This window comes from Lontra canadensis, unplaced genomic scaffold, assembly GCF_010015895.1.
Source record: "Lontra canadensis isolate GAN:19392208 unplaced genomic scaffold, GSC_riverotter_1.0 scaffold33, whole genome shotgun sequence".
In the NCBI taxonomy this organism is placed as follows: domain Eukaryota; kingdom Metazoa; phylum Chordata; class Mammalia; order Carnivora; family Mustelidae; genus Lontra; species Lontra canadensis.
The window spans coordinates 13,785,282-13,809,197 of record NW_022631027.1 but is presented as its reverse complement, the minus strand read 5'-3'; the positions used below and the strand labels follow the sequence as shown (position 1 = coordinate 13,809,197).

Sequence of the window (23,916 nt, the reverse complement as noted above, 5' to 3'; positions counted from 1 at the left end):
TAAACCAAGAGTTGGATGCTTAGCCAGATGCACCATCCAAAAGCCCCTATGGAAATATATATAAGTAAAATAATCTTAAATTAGTAAGGAATAGGTAAAACTATCTTAAAAAAGAAGAATAAAGTTGGATAACTCCTATGTTCCAATTTGAAACCTACCTCAAAGGTACATTAAACAAGACAGTAGAGTACTAGCATAAGGATAAACATATAGATCAATGAAATAGACTTGAGAGTTCAGAATAAACTCTCACATTCATGGTCAACTGATTGTTGCCAAGAATGCCAAGATAATTCAGTGGGGTGGGGAGGGATAATCTTTTTAACAAATGGTGCTGAGACAACCAGAAATCTATATATAAGAAAATGATATTGGTCCCATACCTCACACCATATATAAAAATTGACTAAAAATGCATCACACACTTAAATGCAGACCTAAATGGATACATTATAACCATAAAATTTAAGGATAGTTTCTTAAAAGAAATCTATCAATGTAATTACAAATTTTAAATTGACTAAAGAGAAAAAATGATTACTTCAGATGCAGGAAGAAAAAGTAATATCCTTAATTTGATAAAATAGTTTCATTAGAAGCAGACCATAAACATCAGACCAAAAGGTAAAATTTCAGTAGCATTCTTCATTGACTTAAGAAGAATGCACATTAAAGTCATCTGGAGAGCATTAAAACATGCTGATGTTTGGGGCTTCCTCCAGAGATTCTAACAAAAATGTTCTGGGATAAACCTGGACATCAGCATTTTTTTAAGTTACTCAGGTGATCATTCAGGGACACAAGGATACAAACCAAGTATATCTAATCAACACTGTGCTAGAGGTCCTGGTTATGCAATAAGACAATCAGGAATAATAGTTTTTATTCCTAATAGTAATAAAAACACTCAATTACCTAAAAATGAACTGACCGAAAAATACAAAGATCTTTATCGAAATAGCTAAGACAATTTAGTAAAAGACATAAAAATTCTTTTATGCATTCCCAGTCAAAATCCCAAAAAGATTTTCCATACAACTTGACAAGCTGATGAAAAAACCAGTTGAGCAAGATAAGCCCAAACAACTTTGAAAGGCAATTTAATATAGGCTAAAAGTGTTCTTTTACCTCAATGGGGTAAAAGGCAGGTTAATAATTGGTGCTTGGAAAACTGCTTATTCACACTGAAAAAAAAACAAAGTTAAGTCGTAACTCACCCCATTATGAAAACAAATTACATACAGATGAAGGAACAAAATGGATGAAGAAAAGAACCCTGACATTTTAACAGTATTAAAATAGGAGTATATGTTTATGACTTGGGAATAGGAAACTTCTCAAACAAGTAGAAAACATACCAGAAAAAAAGTAAGACAGAAACACTAAGACTACATCCAAATTAAGAAACCCTATATAAAAGTTTAAAGATAAGCCATAGATTGGGAAAAGATGTTTGCAACACAAAAAACAAATGATTAGTATACAAAATATATAAAAATTATTATAAATGGATTAACAGGAAGACCATAGAAAAACAAGCAAAAATAAATAGACAATTCTAGGAGAGGAAAAACTTGAGTGGCCTAAAAACACAGAAAGATTTTCAACCTCACTACTAATCAGAGAAATAATAAATAAAATGAGATAACATTTTTATCAAAGTATTAACAAAACAGTGTTAAAGCCATAATAGTAAGTTTTGATGTGAATGGGATGAAAGCAGGACTGATATTCATTGCTGGGGTAAATGTGGATGAGTCATTTTGGAGGGCAATTTGCCATTGTCTATTGAAACTAAAAAACTGTGTTTCCTGTGTTCCAGCAACTCTGCGTATATTCCAGCACATTGCAATTCAAAGAACTTTGTGTGGTGATAGACATGTTCCACATCTGCTATCCAATATGATAGCCCTATGTGGCTTCAGAGCACTTGAAGCATCACTAGCGTAATTGAAGAAATGAATTTTTAATTTTATTAAATTTAATTAACCATAATTTAAATTTAAATAGCCACATGTGATTAATGGCTACCAAATGGGTCAATACAGCTTTTGAAAAACACTTGCACATGTTCACAAGGATATGCTTCATGTGGAAAGAACTTTCAAGTCTATATACAGAAGACCAGTTTAAAAAAGCCATCGTATCCCACACCATGGAGCTTTATGTTCACAAGAGAAGGCAGACTAATGTATACCAAATAAAAGGATCTCAAAGACAGAGGATATAATGAATCATACCCACATACCCTCTAATTTTTAGGAACTAGATTTGTTTTGTGTTTTTTATGTTTATTTGTTGGTTTCATATAAATGGTGTCATACTAAACAGATCAGATGCAGGGTTTTGGAAGAATCCACACTAAGCTGAGAACATGTGTAATCCTGAGATGGCACTCAGAGGGAAGAACATGGAGAAGGGGGAGTGATGGTTCAGGAAGACATTAATAATAGTCTATTAACATATTATTTTTTTCATTAAAAATCAACATAGGCTTTAACTTTAAAATTTATCAATTTTCAAAAATGACAATTATGAGGGAAAAAAGAAAAATGAAGAAACGTAGTGTTCTAACCATCATACCAGAGCCATGAGAATGTCCATGACCTCCATGCTTGAAAACAAATATTCCTACTAGGTTTACCACAAACCCAAGAACTGAAACAAGAAGCAGTCTCTCATGGTGTACATCGGGAGGGGCTAATGCTCTCTAGAAAACACATAATACAAACAAAGAGCATCGATATAATTTCTGATTGATCAATTGGTAAAAACAAAAAGCAATCTTTAAAAATTTATTATTTTCAAAATTAAAAGCATTCTAAAAATATATGCCAAGACAGTTTATACGGAAAAAACAAAAACAACAGTGCTCACTTACTGTAGACAAGGTAATAATTACTATTTTTAAATATTTAAAATATTTAAATAAATAAAAACCCAGATATTTAAAAGCATGACTACTTCATCTAAAACCTCTCTCTCTTTGGTATCTTAAATAATATTGCCATTCATTTTAAGTTCACTGATCTTTCAATTTTCTCTTTCCGTTTTTTTATTGTACCAAATATTAAAGATTCACCCGCAAAACTCTCAGGTTCTTTTTAAGAACTCTTTCCAACAGACCTCACTATCCAGATTGTGCTTTTAGTTTTCATAGAGTCAACACTTCATTCATAGCCTATAAAGCACTATCATTTGGTTGTTTTCAATTTCAAGTAGTTTCACATATACTTAATTTTTTCAACTATTTTATAAGCTCCTTTTACATAATATTTTACCTAACCCAAGACTGTCCTCAATATTTAATAGCGTGAAAGAGCTCTGTAACATGTATCTTTAGTTCATAAACATTTTCATTATAGAAATGTAATTTAGTGAGTCTAATCATTATTTACAATACCTCAACTCCTTCTGAGAAAATAAAAAAAGCAGTGAAGATCAAAAATAGGCCATTGACAAAGCCAGCCAGAACTTCCGCTCTAACATACCTAAAGAAGAGCAAAGCAAACAACTGAATTATTATTTCTTAAAAATTAAATAATAAATTTATACATATTCAGAGGTTCTAAACCATATTTATATGGTTATAAGTAGCCAGCAAAGTTCTAGTATTTATAGTAGAATGTGTTTTATTCTACATATATTGTAGAAATGAGGAAATGAATTTAATTACAATGAATTATGTATAATAGCACAATACTGCAAAATACATCCATTCTACATGCCAATAAAGACCTTCTTAGAATAAGCAGATTTAGAAAGACCTTTCACAGAAATGTAAATCTCAAGTTGCCCCTGGAGAAGGAAAAACTAGACTAGACAAGTAGGCAAAGGAAGGATCTAAAGATAAAAAGGAGAAGAAAAGGACTTGAAAGAGGGGTTTTTCTAACTTACTGGTTGCTTTTTTTCTAAGAATTCCTTACATTTTTTTGTTTTGTAACTTTCTGCTCAAATATTTGGAAAATGGAGCTTTGATGTGGAGGAAAATAAAATTATTTCTGAATTACCCCAGAGATAATTTGAGATTTATATTTCTATCACTCTTTTCTAAGATAAATAAATTAAACAAAAATGTTTCAATTACCTGTTTTTACAATCAATTCTAGCTTCACATAATACTCATTAAACTATGTTAAAAATACCTGTCTTTTTCTGCATGGACTCCTGAAGCTTTCTGCTTCCTGCCTGCGTGAGGCATCGGGGAAAGGTTTTATTTTTTCCATAAGGTACTATTTGGCTTAGTTAAAGTCATCAGAAACAACTTTAACTCGGCAGTTTTACATGTCCTAACATTATTCAAAGGGTGCTGACAGCAGTTAATCACTCTGGTCCTTAAACAATATAATAGGAGAATCAGAAACACTGCTTCTTCTAGCTTTCTATGTCAATTTCTAGGTAATACAATTTTTACTATAAGAACTATGTTTAAAGTAAAGAGAACAAACTCTTTAAAAAGCACTCTATTCAGTCCTGTTGGGAGTTTGCTCTGTCAGTACATTCCAACATAGTACATATTTCTCCACTCAGAAATAATGCATACTTCTACCTTCTAACACATACAAATAAATTAAATTTACATAATATTTGTCAAAGCATATGCCTTTTTATTTTTCAGGAGAGAACATTCATTAAATTCAGCTGGCTTTTCATAGTAAACACTTAGGAATTGATCTAATACATCAGCAGGGTTACTAAGCTCAAAATGAAAAGCACTTTCTTTTAGCCCACTCTTCTACTCCCATAGCTAATACCTGATAGAAAGTCTTTTGTCCTTGAGTTCCATTAAATTTCAAGATCAAAGGTAGGAATGTTATCCAGGTGTCTTTTTGCCTCTAATGCCTAGCTTAATAGGTGCTCCATAAATTCTGATAAACTGCTGGGCTAAAGTGACTTAATTAAGCTTAATATATTTGCTAACCTTGGTTGCAGGATTGAAGTGAAAAACATGAAAACCAGACATACTTGCCTTTACAAATGACTACATTTACTTGAATACAGTGAGTCTTGGAATGAAAACAGCACATTCATGAAAGTGCTATTGCCTAATGAAGTATGATGGTATCTGAATTCTTTAGCCACGGCAAAAAAAGATACAAAGATACATACATATATATAAAGGCATGTACATGTGCATTCATCTACCTTTCAGACATATATTACTTTTATGCTGGCATTGCTATTTCAAAAACAGGAGTGTGACCAGACACGAAGATGACTTTTCTATAAAGAAATACTGAAAAGTCTTCCGCTTCTCATATTCCTCCTGTTACTCTTCTACCAGTCAGTCTGCTGCCATGATCATACTGAACTGGGGGGTTAGGGATTCATCCCCAGGCTTAGCCTATTTGGTGTCACTTTGATGTACTGGTACCTACATTTTACTACTGCTGCTACTTACTACTATAGCAACTATTAATAGTTTCAAATGTTGCATTAGATTTTACTAATTTTTCCCTTCTCAAAAGAAAAAAGCAAACAAGAAGACAAAACAAGAAATAAAAAGGTGGCAAGAATATCACTCTCCTATATTAACTAGTTAGAGTTGAATAGTTAAAAGCTGCTATGATACTGAGGTATTCAAAGCTGTTCCTAAAAACCATCTTAGAATGAGACACTGTGCTTTTTATAAATAGAAAAAAATAGGTACCCTAAGATTTAAGGTACTGATAATTTTAATTGTCACCTACTGTTTATCCTGAATATTTTTTTAATTTTTTCTGAAAAATTGTTAAATAAGATATTCTAATCAGATTTTTTATTTATAGTACATATGAATTACTTATTTTCCAACATAAGATTAGAACTTTACATGCAATCTTTCTTTAATGATCCAAAATACACTTAGGAATCTTTTGATTGCATAATGCCACGGAAAATGTTCTCTTCTGAGCTATTTGGATTTATAGATATAGAGATCCCTCACTGTAGTCAATAGAAACAGTATATTAGTGTTTTTTGTCTCACTTTTTATAATCTTACAAATAGCCACATCACTTTGGTTATACCCCAAATCAGCAAGTTCTGTCACAGAATTTCATCTATCTTTCTTTTGGCACTTGTCACAATGTACAGTTTTTATGGTGTTTTTTTACAGTATTGTTTCCTCATTAGAGCACAAGTTCCTCCAAGGCAGAAGCCATCTTTTATTCATCTTTAAAAGTAGCAAAGAGCCAGACTCATATGGGCCCTCGATAAATATCTGAAGAGAACAAGAGCACATACAAGAGAAAGTGCATGCGTTCTGGCTTGAGAACAAAAGCGATGGTGGAGAGAAAGAAGAAGCAGTGAGGGAACAAGAGTAAAAGAAAGAACAGGAAGCAGTGTGCATAAGACAGTGGATGTGAACAGGTAGGACAGAAGGAGAGACACTATAAAGGAAAGGGAACCTTCTGGAAGGAGGATAAGTGAAAAAAGGAATGAGACTGGGGATGGGAGAGAAGAAAGAACTAGGGCTAAGAAGTTGAGAGGGAGGAGGAATAAGAAAGAGCCTCAAGAGAGACAGTGGCCGAGGGGAGAGAGAGAGAGAGAAAACAGGAGAAAAAAAAGATAAAAGATGTGTGGGAGAGAGAAAGAGAAGAAGGGGTGTGAAAGGCCGAGGAACAGGGAGAGATCATGAGCAGAGGCACAAGGAACTGGAAAAAAAGAACAAGAGAAGGGAGACAGGAGTTCAGGAGAGACGGCAGAGAAGATGAGGATGGAGATGAGAGTAAAAGAGAAAACAGGTAAGAATGAAGAAAGGAGATAATGCGAGAAAGCACTCACAAGGGAGGGGGACAGAAGAGAAAGAGTCAACAAGTAAGAGGTGAGAGAGGGGAACAGGAAAGAGAAAGAAGGTGGAGAGACGGAGAAGGAAGGTATTACCCCCAAGTGCTGCTTACACATAAATATAACTACACTGCAAAATACTCTATGAACTTGAAAAAGAAAACATTCAGGCAGAGTCAATCAAACACTGGACACTCCACTGCTTCTCCCAATCAGTGATGGCAAAAGGTAAACTCTGCCTCTAAATAATACTAGGCTCAGAAGTGAGACCAGATGTTCCAATATAGTCTCTCCAGCATAAAAACACTCTCCAACATTTGACTAATTATCCAAATTGAGCAAGAGTATGAAAAGAAACATTTTTCATAAAAGCAGAGCTTGAAGAGGGTAAATAATATAAAATCATATCAGGAAAAGATAACTTTAAATAAGTCAGTAACAAAATATCCCTCTAAAAAAGAAACATGACCATTTTTATATACTGAAACTTTCTTCTTCTCCACCCCCCTCCGCGCCCAAAATAGGTTAAGAGTTAAGAAAGTCTCCTATCTAGCAAAAAATTTCACTTAAAATTTTTTGGTAAAACCAAGATGTCCTACCTCTAAGCAAAAGAATGCAAAAGAACTTAGATGCAAAAAAAAGTACATGCTGTAGATTCCAATTAAACACTGTTCCAAAACAGGTAAAACGAATCCACCGAGTTAGGGAGTACTGCACAGGAAGGAACCAGAAGGAGGCAATGGGGGGCAGGCGGGTTAAGGGCTCAAGTTACACAAATGTGTTCAATTTGTGAAAATTCATGTGCTTAAGATTTGTATTTTTTCTGTATTTCTTATGCTTTTTAAAAAAAAAGGTTTTTAAAAAGTCTTACCCATAAGAGAAAGCATCATTATCTCTCCATTTTGAAATAACAGATGCTGCCAATCCAGCCAAAATGGCAGTGCTATCGAAAAACATGTGAAAAGAGTCGGAAATCAAGCCTAAGCTGTAAAAGAACAGACATATTGGCATATTATAATAGTAACCAAATAGTAAGCATCCTTCTCTAAATTCTCTCAATGTCCTTCTGCTTATCAGGAACTAATCTTCTAAAAAGAGAACCTTGAAATACCATATATAGAAAAATATTAAGGATAAATTTTAAACACCCTAAGAAGGAAATCCTAACAACCCTTGCCCAAGGGGGGGGAAAAAAAAAACAGCTTCTACTGAAAGAGGGGTAAAAACAAAGCTAGCTGCTACTGGAGAAGGGGCAGGAATTTGTCCACCCTCTGATGACTGGGAGAGGTCAGCTGCCACTGAAAGAGAGAGAGAAAAAAAACCCAGCCATCTACTGCTGGGGGCAAGTCTGAAGCCACGTTGGGCCCAAGATCTTACATTGATAAAAAGCAAAGGTCTGCTGCTATTGGAAGAGGGTAAGACAACTGTTCCTTTTTTTGATAAAAGGCTGTGGGGAGAGGTGGGAGAAGGGGCAGGAACATTAATAATACCCACTCTGGCTCTAAGTATGAAGGGACTGCCTAAAAATAAGGCTCCAGCAGGAGAACCAAATTCTCTCTCCCCTGCAACCAAAGCCTTGACTAGAGTACAAAACAATAGCAATCTATCTGCGAGAGCTGAGCAAGAACAGAGACTCCCCTGGGGCAAGGTGTGCAGGGCTTGCTGAAAACTGACAGTGGAGCAAGAACACTGAAAAAATCCTCCAGGACCCCAAGCCCTACCCTAAACAGAAGGTGGTAAAAGACACTCAAAAAATCTGAAGTCAAGGGCACCTGGGTGGCTCAGTGGGTTAAGCCTCTGCCTTCGGCTCAGGTCATGATCTCAGGGTCCTGGGATCAAACCCCATATCGGGCTCCCTGCTCAGCGGGGAGCCTGCTTCCCCCTCTCTCTGCTTGCCTCTCTGCCTACTTGTGATCTTGATCTTTCTCTGTCAAATAAATAAATAAAATTTAAAAAAAAATCTGAAGTCAGTGGCTTGTTGCTAGTCAACTCTTGATCAGAGACTCAAAACCCCCACACTAACGGCCTGACAAAGTAACAGGTGTGCACATTTCTGGGCATCAATACTATTAACCTTGGTCCCTATTATTTTTTTAAACATAAATTTTACCAAACATTTTTTTTTTTTTAAGATTTTATTTATTTACCCGACAGACAGAAATTACAAGTAGGCAGAGAGGCAGGCAGAGAGAGAGCAGGAAGCAGGTTCCCCGCTGAGCAGAGGGCCCGATGCGGGGCTCGATCCCAGGACCCTGGGATCATGACCTGAGCCGAAGGCAGAGGCTTAACCCACTGAGCCACCCAGGCGCCCCTACCAAACATTTAAAGAACAATAAATACCAATCCCTTACAAACTCTTCCAAAAAAACAGATGATGAAGAAATGCTTCCCAATTCACTGTATAAGAGCAGTATTACTCTCATACCAAAATGCATACCAAAATGAGACAAAAGACACCACAAGAAATGAAAGAGAGTAATCTTTCACAAATATACATACAAAAATCTTCAACAAATACTAGCAAATGGAATCAAAGAATATATATTTTAAAAAGTATACACTGTGACCAAGTGGGATTAATCCCAACACTGGAAGGTTGGTTCAATATATGAAAATCAATCAATCAATCAAACACATCATATCAATAGGATAAAAGACAAAACCACAAGATCATCTCAACAGGTGTCAAAAGAGTTGGACAAAATTTAACATTCCCCTTCATAACAAAAACACTCAACACACTTGGAATAGAAAGAATTTCCTCAATTCTTAAATGGCATCTACAAAAATCCCACAGCACAATTAATGGCTAATGACTGAATGTTTCCCCCTAAGATCAGGTATAAGATAAGGATGTCCCCTCTCACTACTTCTATTTAACATTATACTGGAGGATCTAACAAGGGAAGTTAGGAGGAAATAAAAGACACCCAGACTGGAAGTGAAGGAATAAAACTATCACTATCTGCAGATGACAGGATCTTATATATATAAAATCTTAAGGACTCTACTAAAAACCTATTAAAATAAATAAGTTTGGCAAGGTTGCAGGACACAGTTATCAACATACAAAAATGAACTGTATTCCTATATAGGAATGATACAAAAAATAAAATAAAATAAAATTTCCATTTGCAATAGCATCAAAAAAAATACAAACACATTTAACAAAAAATATAAAATTTATACTCTAAAATATAGAATACTGATGAAAAAATTAAAAAGACCTAAATAAATGGGAAGACATCCATATTTATGGATCAGAAGACAACACTGTTATGATGCCAATACTTCCCCAATTGATCTACAGATTCAACTCACTCCTATGAAAATCCCAGCTGACTTCTTTGAAAAAAGTAATAAGCTGTTCTTAAAATTCATACAGAAAAGCAAGGTGGAGGACTCAAACTTCCCAATTTCAAAGTTTACTACAGAGTTACAGTAATCAAAACAGTGTGGTGCCGGCACAAAAGTAAACCTATAGAGCAACGGAACAGAATTTAGAATCTAGAAATAAATCCTCACATTTATGGTCAACTGACTTCTGACAAGGATGCCAAGATACAAAGAACAGTGTTTTCAACAAATGCACTGTTACACCTGGAAACCCACATGCAAAAAATGGTTTTTGCCCTTATTTCATACCATACACAAAAATTAACCCAAAATAGATCAAAGACCTACGCATAAAAACTAAAATATTCACCACCTTGGATTGGGCAACAGTTTCTTATATAAATAAGACATCAAAAGCACAAGTAACAGCAAAAACAGAAAACATAGACTGGACATCACTGGAATTTTAAAACTTATGTTCCTCCAAGGACAATAATAACAAAGTTAAAAGATAATGCACGTGTGTGAGGAAGTATCTGCCAATCATATATTTAACAAGGGGCTTGTATACAGAGTATAGGAAGAACTCTTTTTCTGTTTTTAAAAAAAAAAATTTTTTTAAAGATCTTATTTATTTATTTGACAGACAGAGACCACAAGCAGGCAGAGAGGCAGGCAGAGAGAGAGGAGGAAGCAGTCTCCCTGCTGAGCAGAGAGCCCAACGTGGGGCTCGATCCCAGGACCCTGAGATCATGACCTGAGCCAAATGCAGAGGCTTTAACCTGCTGAGCCACCCAGGTGCCCCTTAAAATATTTTTTTAAGTAATCTCTACACCCAACATGGGCCTTGAACTCACAACCCCAAGATAAACAGTTGCAGGCTCCACCGTTTGAGCTAGCCAGGTACCACTATATGAAAAACTCTTAAAACACTTCAAAAAGTAAAAAATCCATTTTCTTTCTTTTTTTTTTTTAAGATTCATTTATTCATTTGAAAGAGAGCGAGCAAGCACCAGAGGGAGGGGCAGAGGGAGAGAGACTCTTAAGCAGTCTCTGCACTGAGGGTGGAGCCTGATGCAGTGCCAGATCTCATGACCCTGAGATCACAACCTGAGCCAAAACCAAGGTGTCACTTAACCAACTATGTCATCCAGAAGCCCCAAGATAAATAATCTAATTTTTTAAATGAACAAAGAACCTGAGTAAACATTTCTCCAAAAAAGAAACACAAATGGCCAATAAACACATACAAGATACTAAACATCATTAACTACCTTTCAGGGAAATGCAAATCAAAACAATGAGAAACACCTTCATACCCACACTTTGATAACTAAGTCAAAAAAAACCAGTAAGAAGTGTTGGTGAGGATGTAGAGAAACCAGAATTCTCACACACTGCTGGAATATTATTTGGCAATAAAAATAAATGAATGCTAACACATGTAGAATATGGATGACCCTTGAAAACATCATGCTAAATACAACAAACCTGTCACAAAGGATCATACATTATGATTCCATTTATATCAAAGGCCAGAGTAGGCTAATATATACAGACAGAAAGTAGATTAGTGGTTGCCTAGAATTAGGGCAAATCAGGGGATAAGGGAATTAGAGGGCAATGGCTACAGGTGCAAGGCTTCTTTCAGGGAATAAAACTGTTCTAAAATTTATTGTTGTGATGGTTTTACAACTCTGTGAGTATATTAAAAGCCATTTAATTATATACCTTAAATCAGTGAATTGTATGGTATATGAGTTATCTCAATAAAGCCCTTTTTAAAAAATGATAACTATCTAAGGCAGAGATCAGCAAGCTATGGCCCAGATCACCATCTATTTTTGTAAATAAAGTTTTACAGGAACACAGTTACACTCATCCATTTATATACTGTCTACTGATGCTTCTGTGCTATAACAGTAGAATAGAGAAGTTGTGAGAGACCTTATGGCCCTTGAAGCCTAAAATATTCACCATCTGCTGTTTAGAGAAAGTTTGCTAACTCCTGGTATAAAGCAAACACAGGTGCACTGTATTGTGGAGTTTCAACACATAAAAGTGAAATGAATGGCAATAAGCGCTTAGGACAGTAGAAAATATAAGTTTTTTTAAAAAAGATAAACATATTTGTGGTAAGTTAAAAATCCATATTATGCATACTAAAGCAACCACTAAAAACAGTCACTAAAGGAGGGACATAGAATTCTGCACCAACACAAAGCAGATGTTCTGCTACCCCTGGAAAAAGAGCAGGAAACTCACTCTCACCCAAGACTATCCACATGTACACAGCAGAGTTTTGCTTTCACAAGAGGGGCAAAAATGTTGAAAACAACACAAAACATACTCCCAAGGCCAGGTTCACAGGGCCTGCTTAAGACTGAGGCAGGGTTAAGTTAATGAATGCCCCTCTGCTGTCACTAAAAACCTAGCACTGAGTAATAAGAAACAGCAGCCTACAGCTTGGGGGGAATACTAGTAGGGAGGGTGGGAATGCCAGGAATATGAAGAGAAAGCTTCTCTGACACATGCAAAAACCTAACCCAATAATGGCTTGACAGAAGAGGCATATCTATTTCTAGTTTATAAATACTATTATTTTAATAACCACAGCTTTTTATTCACTATATCCAGCCTTTGATCAAAAATTCCAAGATAAAGAATAAAGAGTAAGAGAAAGAACTCACTGTGAATAGATAAAGCGGTCAACAGAACCAGACCAAAATACTGGCTCAGATACTGGAACTATCATCACTATAATTAATATGTTAAAGGATCTATGGGAAAAGGTGAACAAAATGTATGAATTACTGGGGAATTCCAGCAGAAAAATATGAGATTTAAGAAAAAAGATTTATTAATGCGAGAGAGAGAGAGAAAACATGAATGGGATGGGCAGAGGGAGTGGGAGAGAATTCCAAGCAGACACTGAGCTGAGCAGGGAGCCTGACATGGGACTCCATCTCACAACCTTGAGATCATGACCTGAGCCAAAACCAAGAGTCTCATGCTCAACAACTGTGTCATCCCAGAGACCCTGAAAAAAAAAATTTTTTTTTTTTTTCAGATTTTATTTATTTATTTGACAGGCAGATCACAAGTAGGCAGAGAGGCAGGCAGAGAGAGAGAGAGAGAGAGGAGGAAGCAGGCTCCCCGCTGAGCAGAGCCCCCAATTCGGAGCTCGATCCCAGGACCCTGGAATTGTGACTTGAGCCAAAGGCAGAGGCCTTAACCCACTGAGCCACCCAGGTACCCTGACCCTGAAATATTTTTTTAAAAAGTAAATGGAAGGGTACCAGTTGTTTGAGTATCCAGCTCCTCATTTCAGCTCAGGTCATGATCTCATGGTCATGGATCCAGCCACCAGTGAGGGGCTCTGTGCTCAGTGAGGAGTCTGCTGGGGATTCTCTCTCTCCCTTTCCCTCTTTTCCTTCCCCTGCTTCCATATGCACGCATGCACACATTCTCTCTCAAATAAATAAAATCCTTATAAGAAAAAAATTTAAAAAAAAAGTGAAAATTAAATGGAAATGGGAGAAATAAAAAAACAAGGTATCAGTGCTGAAGAATTCTTCCAACTGGTTTATGAGAAGACTGGACACAGCTAAGGAAATAATTCAGTGAACTTGAAGAAAGCTCAATAGAAATGTTCTGAAAGCAAGTATATCAACAACTCAATATTTAAAACTAAGGCATATCAGAGTGGTTAAGAGCACTACTTCTGAAGTCAAAGTACCTGGGTTCAAATCCCAGTTCCACGACTTACTAGTTCTGACAATCTCAAATTGCTTAACTACTTTGCACCTCAATTTAGCCCTCCCTTAAACAGGATAATAATAAAAAATGTCATAAATGTTATAATGATTGAATTAGTATCTGTGAAACACTTATCACAGTGCTTGCCACATTAAGGCTATATTAATATTCCTATTATTACCATTATTATTAAATCCCTATATTAATTATTAATATCTCATAATACCTAGTGTTCCCACCATGACCTATAGCTCTTGACAATTTGGCTAGATGCCAGAGCCTTCAGTTATAAGTGCTACAAACTAAAGTGAAAACCATTCCTCACCTAAGTAGAAAAAGCAGTTTTAAAATGTTCTCATAATCTGGAATAATTATAAAATTAGAAAATGAAGTAAAACAATACATTAAAAAATACAATAATGTTTTTAAAAAGATTTATTTATTCTAGAGAGACACAGAGAGAGAGCGAGTAAGGGCAGGCAGCGGGGAGGAACAGAGGGGCAGAGACAAATAGACTCCACACTGAGCGTGGAGCCCCACCTCAGGGCTCAATCTTAGGTCCTGACATCATGACCTCAGTCAAAACCAAGAGTCAGGGGCTTAACTGACTGAGCCACCCGGATGCCCCCCAAAATACAATAATTTGTAAATCTCTTTCAAGTCATCACAAAGTATTTTGGAAAATGTCTTAAATTTTATCTTAAACTTTGTATACCTTATTCAAATATAGATGCATAATACAGTTTAAGCATTGTCTGTACTCATTTAATACCCAACTCAAAGCAGAATGAGAATAAAGGAATAAATAAAGACTAAATAAGAAAACTGATGCCTGAGGAGAACAAAGTAAAGGTTCAATTCTCTCGGATCTGTTATATTATTTTATTTTTTTAAAAGATTATTTATTTATTTGACAGATAGAGATCACAAGTAGGCATAGAGTCAGGCAGAGCGAGAGGAAGGGAAGCAGGCTCCCTGCTGAGCAGAGAGCTCGATGAGAGGCTTTAACCCACTGAGCCATCCAGACACCCCTCAGATCTGTTATTTTAAAAAACTCTCCTTGAATAATTGGATCTCTACAATACTACATACTTGAACCTTAACAGTCATGTAACACTGAAAATAATAACTTTATTATATTTTCAAATATGAAAGACCCATTTGATGAATATCTCTGTACTGTATTATAAAACCACTAGTAAAGACATTGCCTATGATTTTTTTTTTCTATGCTGTGACAAAGGACTAATATGGTAAGTTACTTTCAAAATTTGGTTTCAGAAAATGACCTATACTGATAAAACAATGTAGTCGTGTTGTAGTAAAACCAGACAATGAGAATTTTTACCCATCCTCCCTTAACTTTATGGAATTTTACAACTAGATTTAAAAGTCAATTTCAGTAACTACCTTAATTTACATATTTAGTAGGCTTATTTTTTTTTCACTCTATACATGGTTCTTAACAGTTTTATTTCTTAATTTAAGGATTTTATTATATATGTGATTTCTATTTTAGATGGCCATAAATTAGTTGTAGAAGGTTCAGGGTATTCATTCTAAATAAATATAAATAAAAAAATATTTACTGATATACAGATGTATATATATATTGAGTAAAACCTGGTATGGGTTGAATTGTGTCCTCTTCCAAATTCTTAATTTTAAGTCCTACATCTCCAGTACCTAAGAATGTGAGCCAGTTTGGAAACAGGGTCACTGCAGACATAATTCATTAAGATTAGGTCAGTGAGGTGGGCCCAGGTCCAATGACTATTGTCCTTATAACAAGGGGAAACCTGGAGACAGACAGCACCCACAGAGACCACTGAGTCAAGATAAGGTATCAGATGAGACTTCCACAAGCCAAGGAATGTGAAGATTGCCAGCAAAGCAACTGAAGCTAAGGGAAAGTAAAAACATTCTCCCTGGCTGACCTCAGAAGGAACTAGCATGGCCAATTCCTTGATCCTAGAATTCGAGTCTTCAGAACCACAAGATTGTAACTTTCTACTGTGGTACTTTGTTACAGCAGTCCTAGCAAATTAATACACACTATCTTTTTTTTATGACAAATTTATTTTAAATATATTTAGTGGACATCACACATTGCCCTAAGAGGGGAAAGATGGTAAATGTCTTCTGTATACTATACCAATTAGGTTCCCTTTTCAAGAGTTTTAAATATAGCTTGGGAATTTTAATACTCATCAAAATGAGATTTTAATTTTATTTAAATTTTAAGTAACTTTAATTTTCATTAAAACGTTAATTTCATTTTCAGTATATTGTAAAATATGAGTCTACCTGAAAAACCATTCTCTCTTCTAAAGTGGAAGAACATCATGTTCTTAAAGCATTGCAAATGGTCTTTTTATTTAAACCTGGTATCATGATTTGAAAATACTCAGCGGCAACTATGTAGGCAAACTCATATGAAAAAGAGTATATTTCTAGTTCTCTATTCACCTATCATGTATCAAAATACTACTCATTAGGAAGGTCAATTTTATTGTTCATCTTCAATATTAGCAAATGTTTCTTATTTTGAATTGTCATTTAAACTACATGGCATAAATTTCCTTATAAATGAAGACAGCAGAGTATTTCATGGTATCTAATTTTATCTGATTTATACCAAATGTAACCTGATGAAGAAAAACTAGTTGCTAAAAGCAGCACTCTTGTTTTAGGCTCCCATCTTTAAAAATTGTCAGTTTCTCTATGATTTTTTAACTTTTTTGAAATGACTACTTTCTAAATATATTTTAATAATGAAAACTTCTTAGGATACAAAAGAGAAACCTGATCGTTGAAGCAAAATATAATAAATGTAAATAGAACATTTAGCAAAAGAAACTTTCGGAAAAGATTTTAAGGTCTACTAGAGGCAAAAACGAAGGAAGGAAGCCCATAAATTGAGACTTAAGAGACATATCCACCAAATACTATAGATCTTGTTGGGATTAGATCATGTTTGGATTCTGATTTATTAAAATAACTATAAAAAGAAATTATGAGATAATAAGGGTCATCTGAACACTTAACTAGACAACTGATATTAATAAATTGCTAATTTTTTAATGAATTGCCAATTTTTAAAGATGAGAATAGCATTGAGTAGTATTTTTAAAAAGGGGGGTGGGTTCTTATTTTTTAGACACTCATTCTGAAGCATTAGTATTTCTTTTGAAAGAAATTACAGTTGGTACCTGTGTTAAAATAATCCAGTGGTAGGACACGTAAAAGCATAAGGAAGGTAAAGGCAAGAGGAAATGGAATAGGTTACATGTTGACAAATGTTAAATCTGGGTGATGGGAAGGGACATGAGGTTCATTAAACTCTCTACTTTTACTTATGTTTAAAATTTTCCATACTAAAAAATTTTAAAAAGGTCTATTGGTAACCAAGCTAACAGTATATTTATGGTGGTTGTTAAAGATTAATTAAAAATTGAATATAGGGAATAATCAAGATAGATTTTCCTTAGATGGAATGGAGAAAAGAAACAATTAACTCTCAATTTATTACCAAGAAATCAGAATCCTGACATCTGTATAAATTGTTAAACTAATGAGAGTTACAATGAAAAACCCTCAACTCCACTACATTCCATTATATAATCCCTTACTTAAAAAAATTCTCAGCAAAATGGAATATTTATCTGCATTTTTAAGATGAAAAGTGTAGGAAAGTAAAAGTCATCACCATGGACTGGGAAGTAATGTTGTCTTTTGAGAGAGGAAAAGTTGATAGAAGATTAAGATATACATGTTTGAATTCTATAGAAAAATGCGATTAATGGCATTTTCTTTACCAAAGAGTTACTTTACAAGCATATGCTATGACATATAATAGGAACAAATCAATTGTCCGGTATGGCCTAAAACATTTCCTGAACAAATATTTACTTTGGTAATACAAAGACATTTATCTTTAGAGTTATATGACTTCCCTTTATGTCTAAAGGGAAAATGATTGTAATAGCCTTGGTAAAAAATATTACTGACGGGGGCACCTGGGTGGCTCAGTGGGTTAAGCCTCTGCCTTCAGCTCAGGTCATGATTTCAGGGTCCTGGGATCAAGTCCCACAGCAGGCCCTCTGCTCTGCAGGGAGACTGCTTCCTCCTCTCTCTCTCTGTCTGCTTGCCTCTCTGCCCACTTGTGATCCCTCTCTGTCAAATAAATAAAATCTTTAAAAAAAAAAATTACTGAAATTAAATTTTCTAACAGACAGTGAAGTACACATAAAATAAAACAGAGTAAGAACAAAGGAAACTATAGTAAGATACTAGAAAAAAAAATTGTGTGTAGTGGAAAAACAAAAACAAAAACAATGAGAGGTGCTTCTAGGCTCTCTTGTTACTCTAGGGGAAAAAAACTCTGGGCCTCAGTTTTCTATCTATAAAAGAAGTCAAACTAGCTTATCTCTTTCTAGTCCCACTTCCTGAGCCTACAGTATCTTTCTTAGCAAAGAATCTTTGACTTTCAGCAGGATACCAGTTTGACTGGACCAAAGACATTTGCAACCAGGCATGACCAAAATGATGAAGGTTTAGCCACTGAAATATAAGTCAAAGTGCTCTACATCTGTCCAGATAAATCTCCTTAAGAGACACTATATACACTTTTTATCAGTTTTTCTCTCCATTCTGAACAATCTGCTGCTAGGAATGGCTGGAACTCTAATAGCCATCTTGGAAATAAAGTTTTGTCTTATTTAAGAAATCATTATTTGGAGATTTTTCTGTAATTTCATTAAGAACTTAATCTTTGTACAAAACCACATACTTGGGGCACCTGGATGGCTCAGTCGTTAGCATCTGCCTTTGGCTCAGGTCATGATCCCAGGGTCCTCCGGCTCCCTGCTCAGTAGGAAGCCTGATTCTCCCTCTCCCACTTCCCCTGCTTGTATTCCCTCTCTCCCTATTTCACTCTCTCTGTAAAACAAAAAACAACAACAACAACAACAAAAAACCCATACTTATACTATATTAATTTGAGATTTAGTAGTTACTCAACAATAAATAGCAATGAAAATGCTAGAAGGAAAAAGAACCCTATAGAATGAAAAATCACATATGGTATTCCTACTATTTTCCTACCAACTTCAAAGAATAAGAGAAAAGAGGAGTTTAATGATTTCTCCCCTCTACTAGGGCTAGTTAGTATGTTTAGTGTAGGTAGATTAATTCCATATATTCATTATTTCTTCATTCTTCATTCAGCAAATATGTATTAAGCACACTATGTGCCATGCACTGAGGTGCCTGAATAAGACAGAAAAGATCCATAATTTAATAAAGTTTACATTCTAGTGGAAAAATAAAAAGCAGTGGATATTTAATGGTGGAAAAATACACAAAGAGCTTAGCTATTCTTCCACTGATGACACATTCCCACCATCAAAAATATAAACCAACTATAACTAAGTTCTTCATTTTTTTTAAAAATTTACTTATTTGAGAGAGAGAGAGAGAGAGAGAGAAAACGCATGCACACAGAGGGAGAAAGAAAAGCAGACTTCCCACTGAACAGGGAGCCTGATGCTAGGACCCTGAGGTCAGGGGACCTGAGCCAAAGGCAGACGCCTAACTGAATGAGACACCTAACCGAATGGCCTAAGTTCTTCCTTTAAATAATAGTCTCCAGGAGAGACTGTGGACTCAGAAACAAACAAAGGGTTTTGGAGGGGGTAGGGTGGAGGGTGGGGTGAGACTGGTGGTGGGTATTATGGAGGGCATGTATTGCATGGAGCACTGGGTGTGGTGCATAAACAATGAATTTTGGAACACTGAAAAAAATAATAAAAAAAAATAAAGTCTCTAAATAAAAAACAGAACTATTTAACATTTTTTGCAACTAGTTCAACTGTTTCCATAAACTTTTGTGAAGAGAGAGCATGTTTTATCCATCTTTTAATTCCATAATAGAAAAAAAATTGACATTTCATGTTCACAACATCTTGAAGCTTAATTTTGATAGAATGAAAATGAACACAAAAATGACTACGATAAAATAAATTTTGGTGAGGTCTTTTTTTCAAGTAACTTAAAATGTAATTGAAACTTCAGGAACAGAGATAATCTAGTCAAATAAAGAAACTGTTGATCAGTCAACAGAAGGGACTAAAAACTGTAATATCTGAATAAGACATAGAAATCCAAATTATGACAAGGCCCAAGAAATTTTTAAATATGCCAAGGCTTCAACAGCTATGTACTGGACTCTCATTCCTCTGATAAAAATTAGTATTAGGGGGCGCCTGGGTGGCTCAGTGGGTTAAAGCCTCTGCCTTGGGCTCAGGTCTTGATCCCAGGGTCCTGGGATCGAGCCCCGCATCGGGCTCCCTGCTGAGCAGGGAGCCTGCTTCCCTTCCTCTCTCTCTGCCTGCCTCTCTGCATACCTCTGATCTCTGGCTATCAAATAAATAAAATCCTTAAAAAAATTAGTATTAGGGAATAAGTGGTTATGGATATGGAGGTTAACATGATGAATACCTACTAAATGATTTAGGTATGACAAATACTAGTTCAGAGCTAGATTTCAAATGTGGAAGATATAATAACATAATCAGAGAGAGTAAACTGGAGGAAAAGAGATCCTAAGGTCAGGAGAACAAGCCACTAAAGGGCAGAAGAAAAAGTCATGTACCACTGATGTTTTTCTTATGTACTGATGCATGTAGACAAATGGCCTGGAAAACAATGGTTTTAGTACAGTTGATCTATGCACAACACAGGCTTGAACTGCTGGAGTCCACTTATACGCAGATATTTTTCCATACATTGTAGTACCATAAATGTATTTTCTCTTCCTTATGATTTTCTTAATAAGATTTCTTCAGCTTACTTTATTGTAAGAATATAGTGCATAATACATATAACATACAAAATACATATTAATCAACTGTTCATGTTATCACTAAGGCTTATGGCCGATACTAGGCTATTTGAAGTTAAGTTTTGGGGGGGGGAGTCAAAAGTTATACACAGATTTCTGACTGTACAAGGTTCATGCTCCAATCCCCATGTTGTTCAAAGGTCAACTATAATTTCCTCAATAGACCTCTACAGATCAAAAATTTACTTTACACTTAACTTTCCATGAAAGAAGTGGTTTAGGCACTTCAAATATAATTTCCTTGATCAAGACATTTCACACAGTAATTTATGCATGGAAGGCCATATTGAAAGACAGTGTATTATAATATAAAGTAACAGTAGCTAAAGTGTACATATGCAAACCAAGTTATAGTCTTGATACAGTTAGTACATATGCCACAATATGGCATAATTTAAGAAGAGCAAAATAAATTATAAATACTGTATATTTATAATAAAGCTTGATTTACAATACATCATACTGCTTTTAATACACACAATACATCAAAGGATAGTACTATTATAGGATACTTATATCAGCTTCCCAAAGGATTTAAAGTGGTTATTATGTATACTAAGATTTTGTTATGTTTCAATATGCCTTTTAAAGAGGTGACTAGGGGTGCCTGGGTGGCTCAGTGGGTTAAGCTGCTGCCTTCGGCTCAGGTCATGATCTCAGAGTCCTGGGATCGAGCCCCGCATCGGGTTCTCTGCTCAGCAGGGAGCCTGCTTCCTCCTCTCTCTCTGCCTGCCTCTCTGCCTGCTTGTGATCTCTGTCAAATAAATAAATAAAATCTTTGAAAAAAATAAAAAAAAAATAAAGAGGTGACTAAATCAATAACCTTCATAATGTACTGAGTATTTTTTATAAAACTGAGTTGACATCTGAAATGAAAAGAAGTCCACTTTTTCACACAAAAATGTAAATGTCACAAAAAATGGTGATCTTATTTAATATCATTGTTCATTCTTAATAGAGATTAAGATCAAGGACAGAAAGTCTCTCTGAAAATGGACTAAGGAAAAAGACTAACTCTAATTAATAGAAAATAAAGTATAAATGGCATGAGTTCTTAAGCTGTTCAAGATGTATTTCAAGGAACACAGTATCACCCTGAAGTTTTATATAAAATTTTAAGTGCTGGTTTTTATCAGATTCTCATATGAGTGTGAGATTTAAAGAGCATTCAGCACACTTAGAAGTGTAATGATCTTATTGTTAGCTGAAGAATTTTACAAGCCCCTACGTTATTCAACGGCAAATACCCAGACAACAGTGCTTCATTTACAGAATCCCTGAATTTTACTCTTCCTAAAGAAGTTTCAAAAACAAACAAACCCAAAGATGGCACACACAAACCCATCAATTCAAGAGATGTAAGTTTGTAGAAAACTATATGGAATTTTCTAGTGCAGTCAAAATCAGGAAAATCATGAGGCAGTTGTAACATATTTCTCTGGGTATACCCTTTATAAAGCCCTTTCCCATCCCAAGACCTAATAAATTAAGCTGAACATCTCAGATATTCCCTCTAGGAATCTTAAGGGTGAAAACCAAATGCCACTCCCCCCACGAGGGAAGCAAGGAACACTCCCACCCCAAAGAGGCAGGAAAAGGTTTCTCCCAATTTCAAGAAAGTGAGCAAAGCTAAGGTTTGTAGTCAAGAATGACTATCAGCCAAAATGAAGGAGACTTGTCACTCTTGTTTGACGGGAGGGGTGGGAGGGCGGGACCCAAATCTTAATGCTACTGCACACGATGGGCCCCGGATCTTCAAAGTAGCCTTTCCAGATTGGTGTGAAATTGAGAAAGCAACTCAGCAGCAGAGCGGAATGGCAAAGGCAAGACCTGAACCTCCTGGTGAGGAGCTACGTGGCACTAAGCAAACTGCTTGTCTCCCCCACCCCCTGCTTCCGCCCTGCTTTTCCCTTTTGGTTACCAGTTGCTCCAGATGCCGTAGAGTAGTTCAACAAAAGCGAAAGAGAGGTTCAGGCACAGGAAGAAAAACAGGTTCCGGGACGTCTTGTCCGACAGGATAGACCTGGGAGTGATAAAAGTGGAGAGGCGGGAGTCAAAGGGGTGCCAGGACCCGGAGGTTGGGTGCCCTTTCAAGACCCTCCCAGTCCAAACGCTCCTTTCCTCACAGCGAAGGAAGCTGTCCCTGACGCTCCCGCCCTGGACCTCGGGCCATCCTTAGGTCTGGGCCTTCTCCCCTTCGACCGGATACCCCCTTCCCGCAAAAATATCACCCCGCACCTAAACCAGCCCGAAATCTTGCCGAACAGATTGAACTTGGGTGGTTTGTATTCATCGTCCTTGATGGACAGGGGCAACATCTTCTCCGCCCGGCGAAAGGCCGGGTCTACTCCCCTCTAGAAGTGGATCCGTGGGTGATGGCAGTGACAGTGGTGACGCCTCAGACGGGATTCCCCAGCGTTTGTCCCGGGCCGCGCGCCGCTTCGAGACACAGACAGACACAGACACACACCCGGGAACTCGCCGACTTCCGGCCCGGGCCGCGCAACGCGTCCTGGGACGCGAAAGGAGGAGGCGGGGCCGGGGGCGGAGCCAGCGCGGCAGGGGCGGGGCTTGCGGCGGGGGCGGGGTGGGAGCTGCTAAGAGGTAGCAGGGGGCAGAAAAAGGTGGCAACTGCTGGGTAGTTAGTGAGCCCCCCCTGAGATGTAGGCACGAATAAGATCCCAAGGTGGCGGCCCACAGACTGGGATAGCTGGGAGGCTGGAGGCCCGCTCTCGCCCACCCCGACCGCCTACCACTGATATTCCCGGATGCGCGGGCATCCAGCGCCTGCCCTTTCGCCATTTCCCCCTATTGGCAATAAATCCCGGAGTCTGAGATGGCAATGCTTTAGAACCCAGGCGGCAACCTGTACTGCAGCCGCCAGTCTGCAGGGAGCGCAAGTGATGGTTTTGCTGGGGGAACTCGGGGGGCACCCAAGTCCTAGTACGCCAGTCCCCCGAAAACAGAGCCTGGCCTTCCGTACGGCCAAGTGTGAGGCAATCAATACATGCCTTTCGAAAGAATGTTAAATGAATCCAGAAGAAGCCCTTTAAAGAGAAAGACCGTGTTGGAATTGAGGTTTGGGTAAGGCATCGCCTCCCGGACAGTCTCATTCCGCGAGCCCCTCAAAACTCTCGAGTTCGTGCAGG

The 23,916-nt window shown here is 36.7% G+C and overlaps 1 protein-coding gene across 3 annotated transcripts in view; it reads right to left on the bottom strand.

Moving 5' to 3' along the window:
• Positions 1-23,279, bottom strand: part of SLC30A7 (solute carrier family 30 member 7) — an 86,682-nt gene extending 63,403 nt beyond the window's left edge. For 2 of the 3 annotated variants that reach the window (XM_032867228.1, XM_032867229.1), the window contains exons 1-5: positions 23,006-23,278; positions 22,689-22,790; positions 7,640-7,753; positions 3,404-3,491; positions 2,584-2,710 (exon numbers count right to left, since the gene is read on the bottom strand). In XM_032867228.1, the coding sequence (XP_032723119.1) occupies positions 2,584-2,710; positions 3,404-3,491; positions 7,640-7,753; positions 22,689-22,790; positions 23,006-23,085 (511 nt within the window). In that variant the 5' untranslated portion in view covers positions 23,086-23,278. Of the gene's footprint in view, positions 1-2,583; positions 2,711-3,403; positions 3,492-7,639; positions 7,754-22,688; positions 22,791-23,005 lie in introns of all 3 variants that reach the window. The other variant, XM_032867230.1, reaches the window with a different exon arrangement.
• Positions 23,280-23,916: the final 637 nt, after the last annotated feature.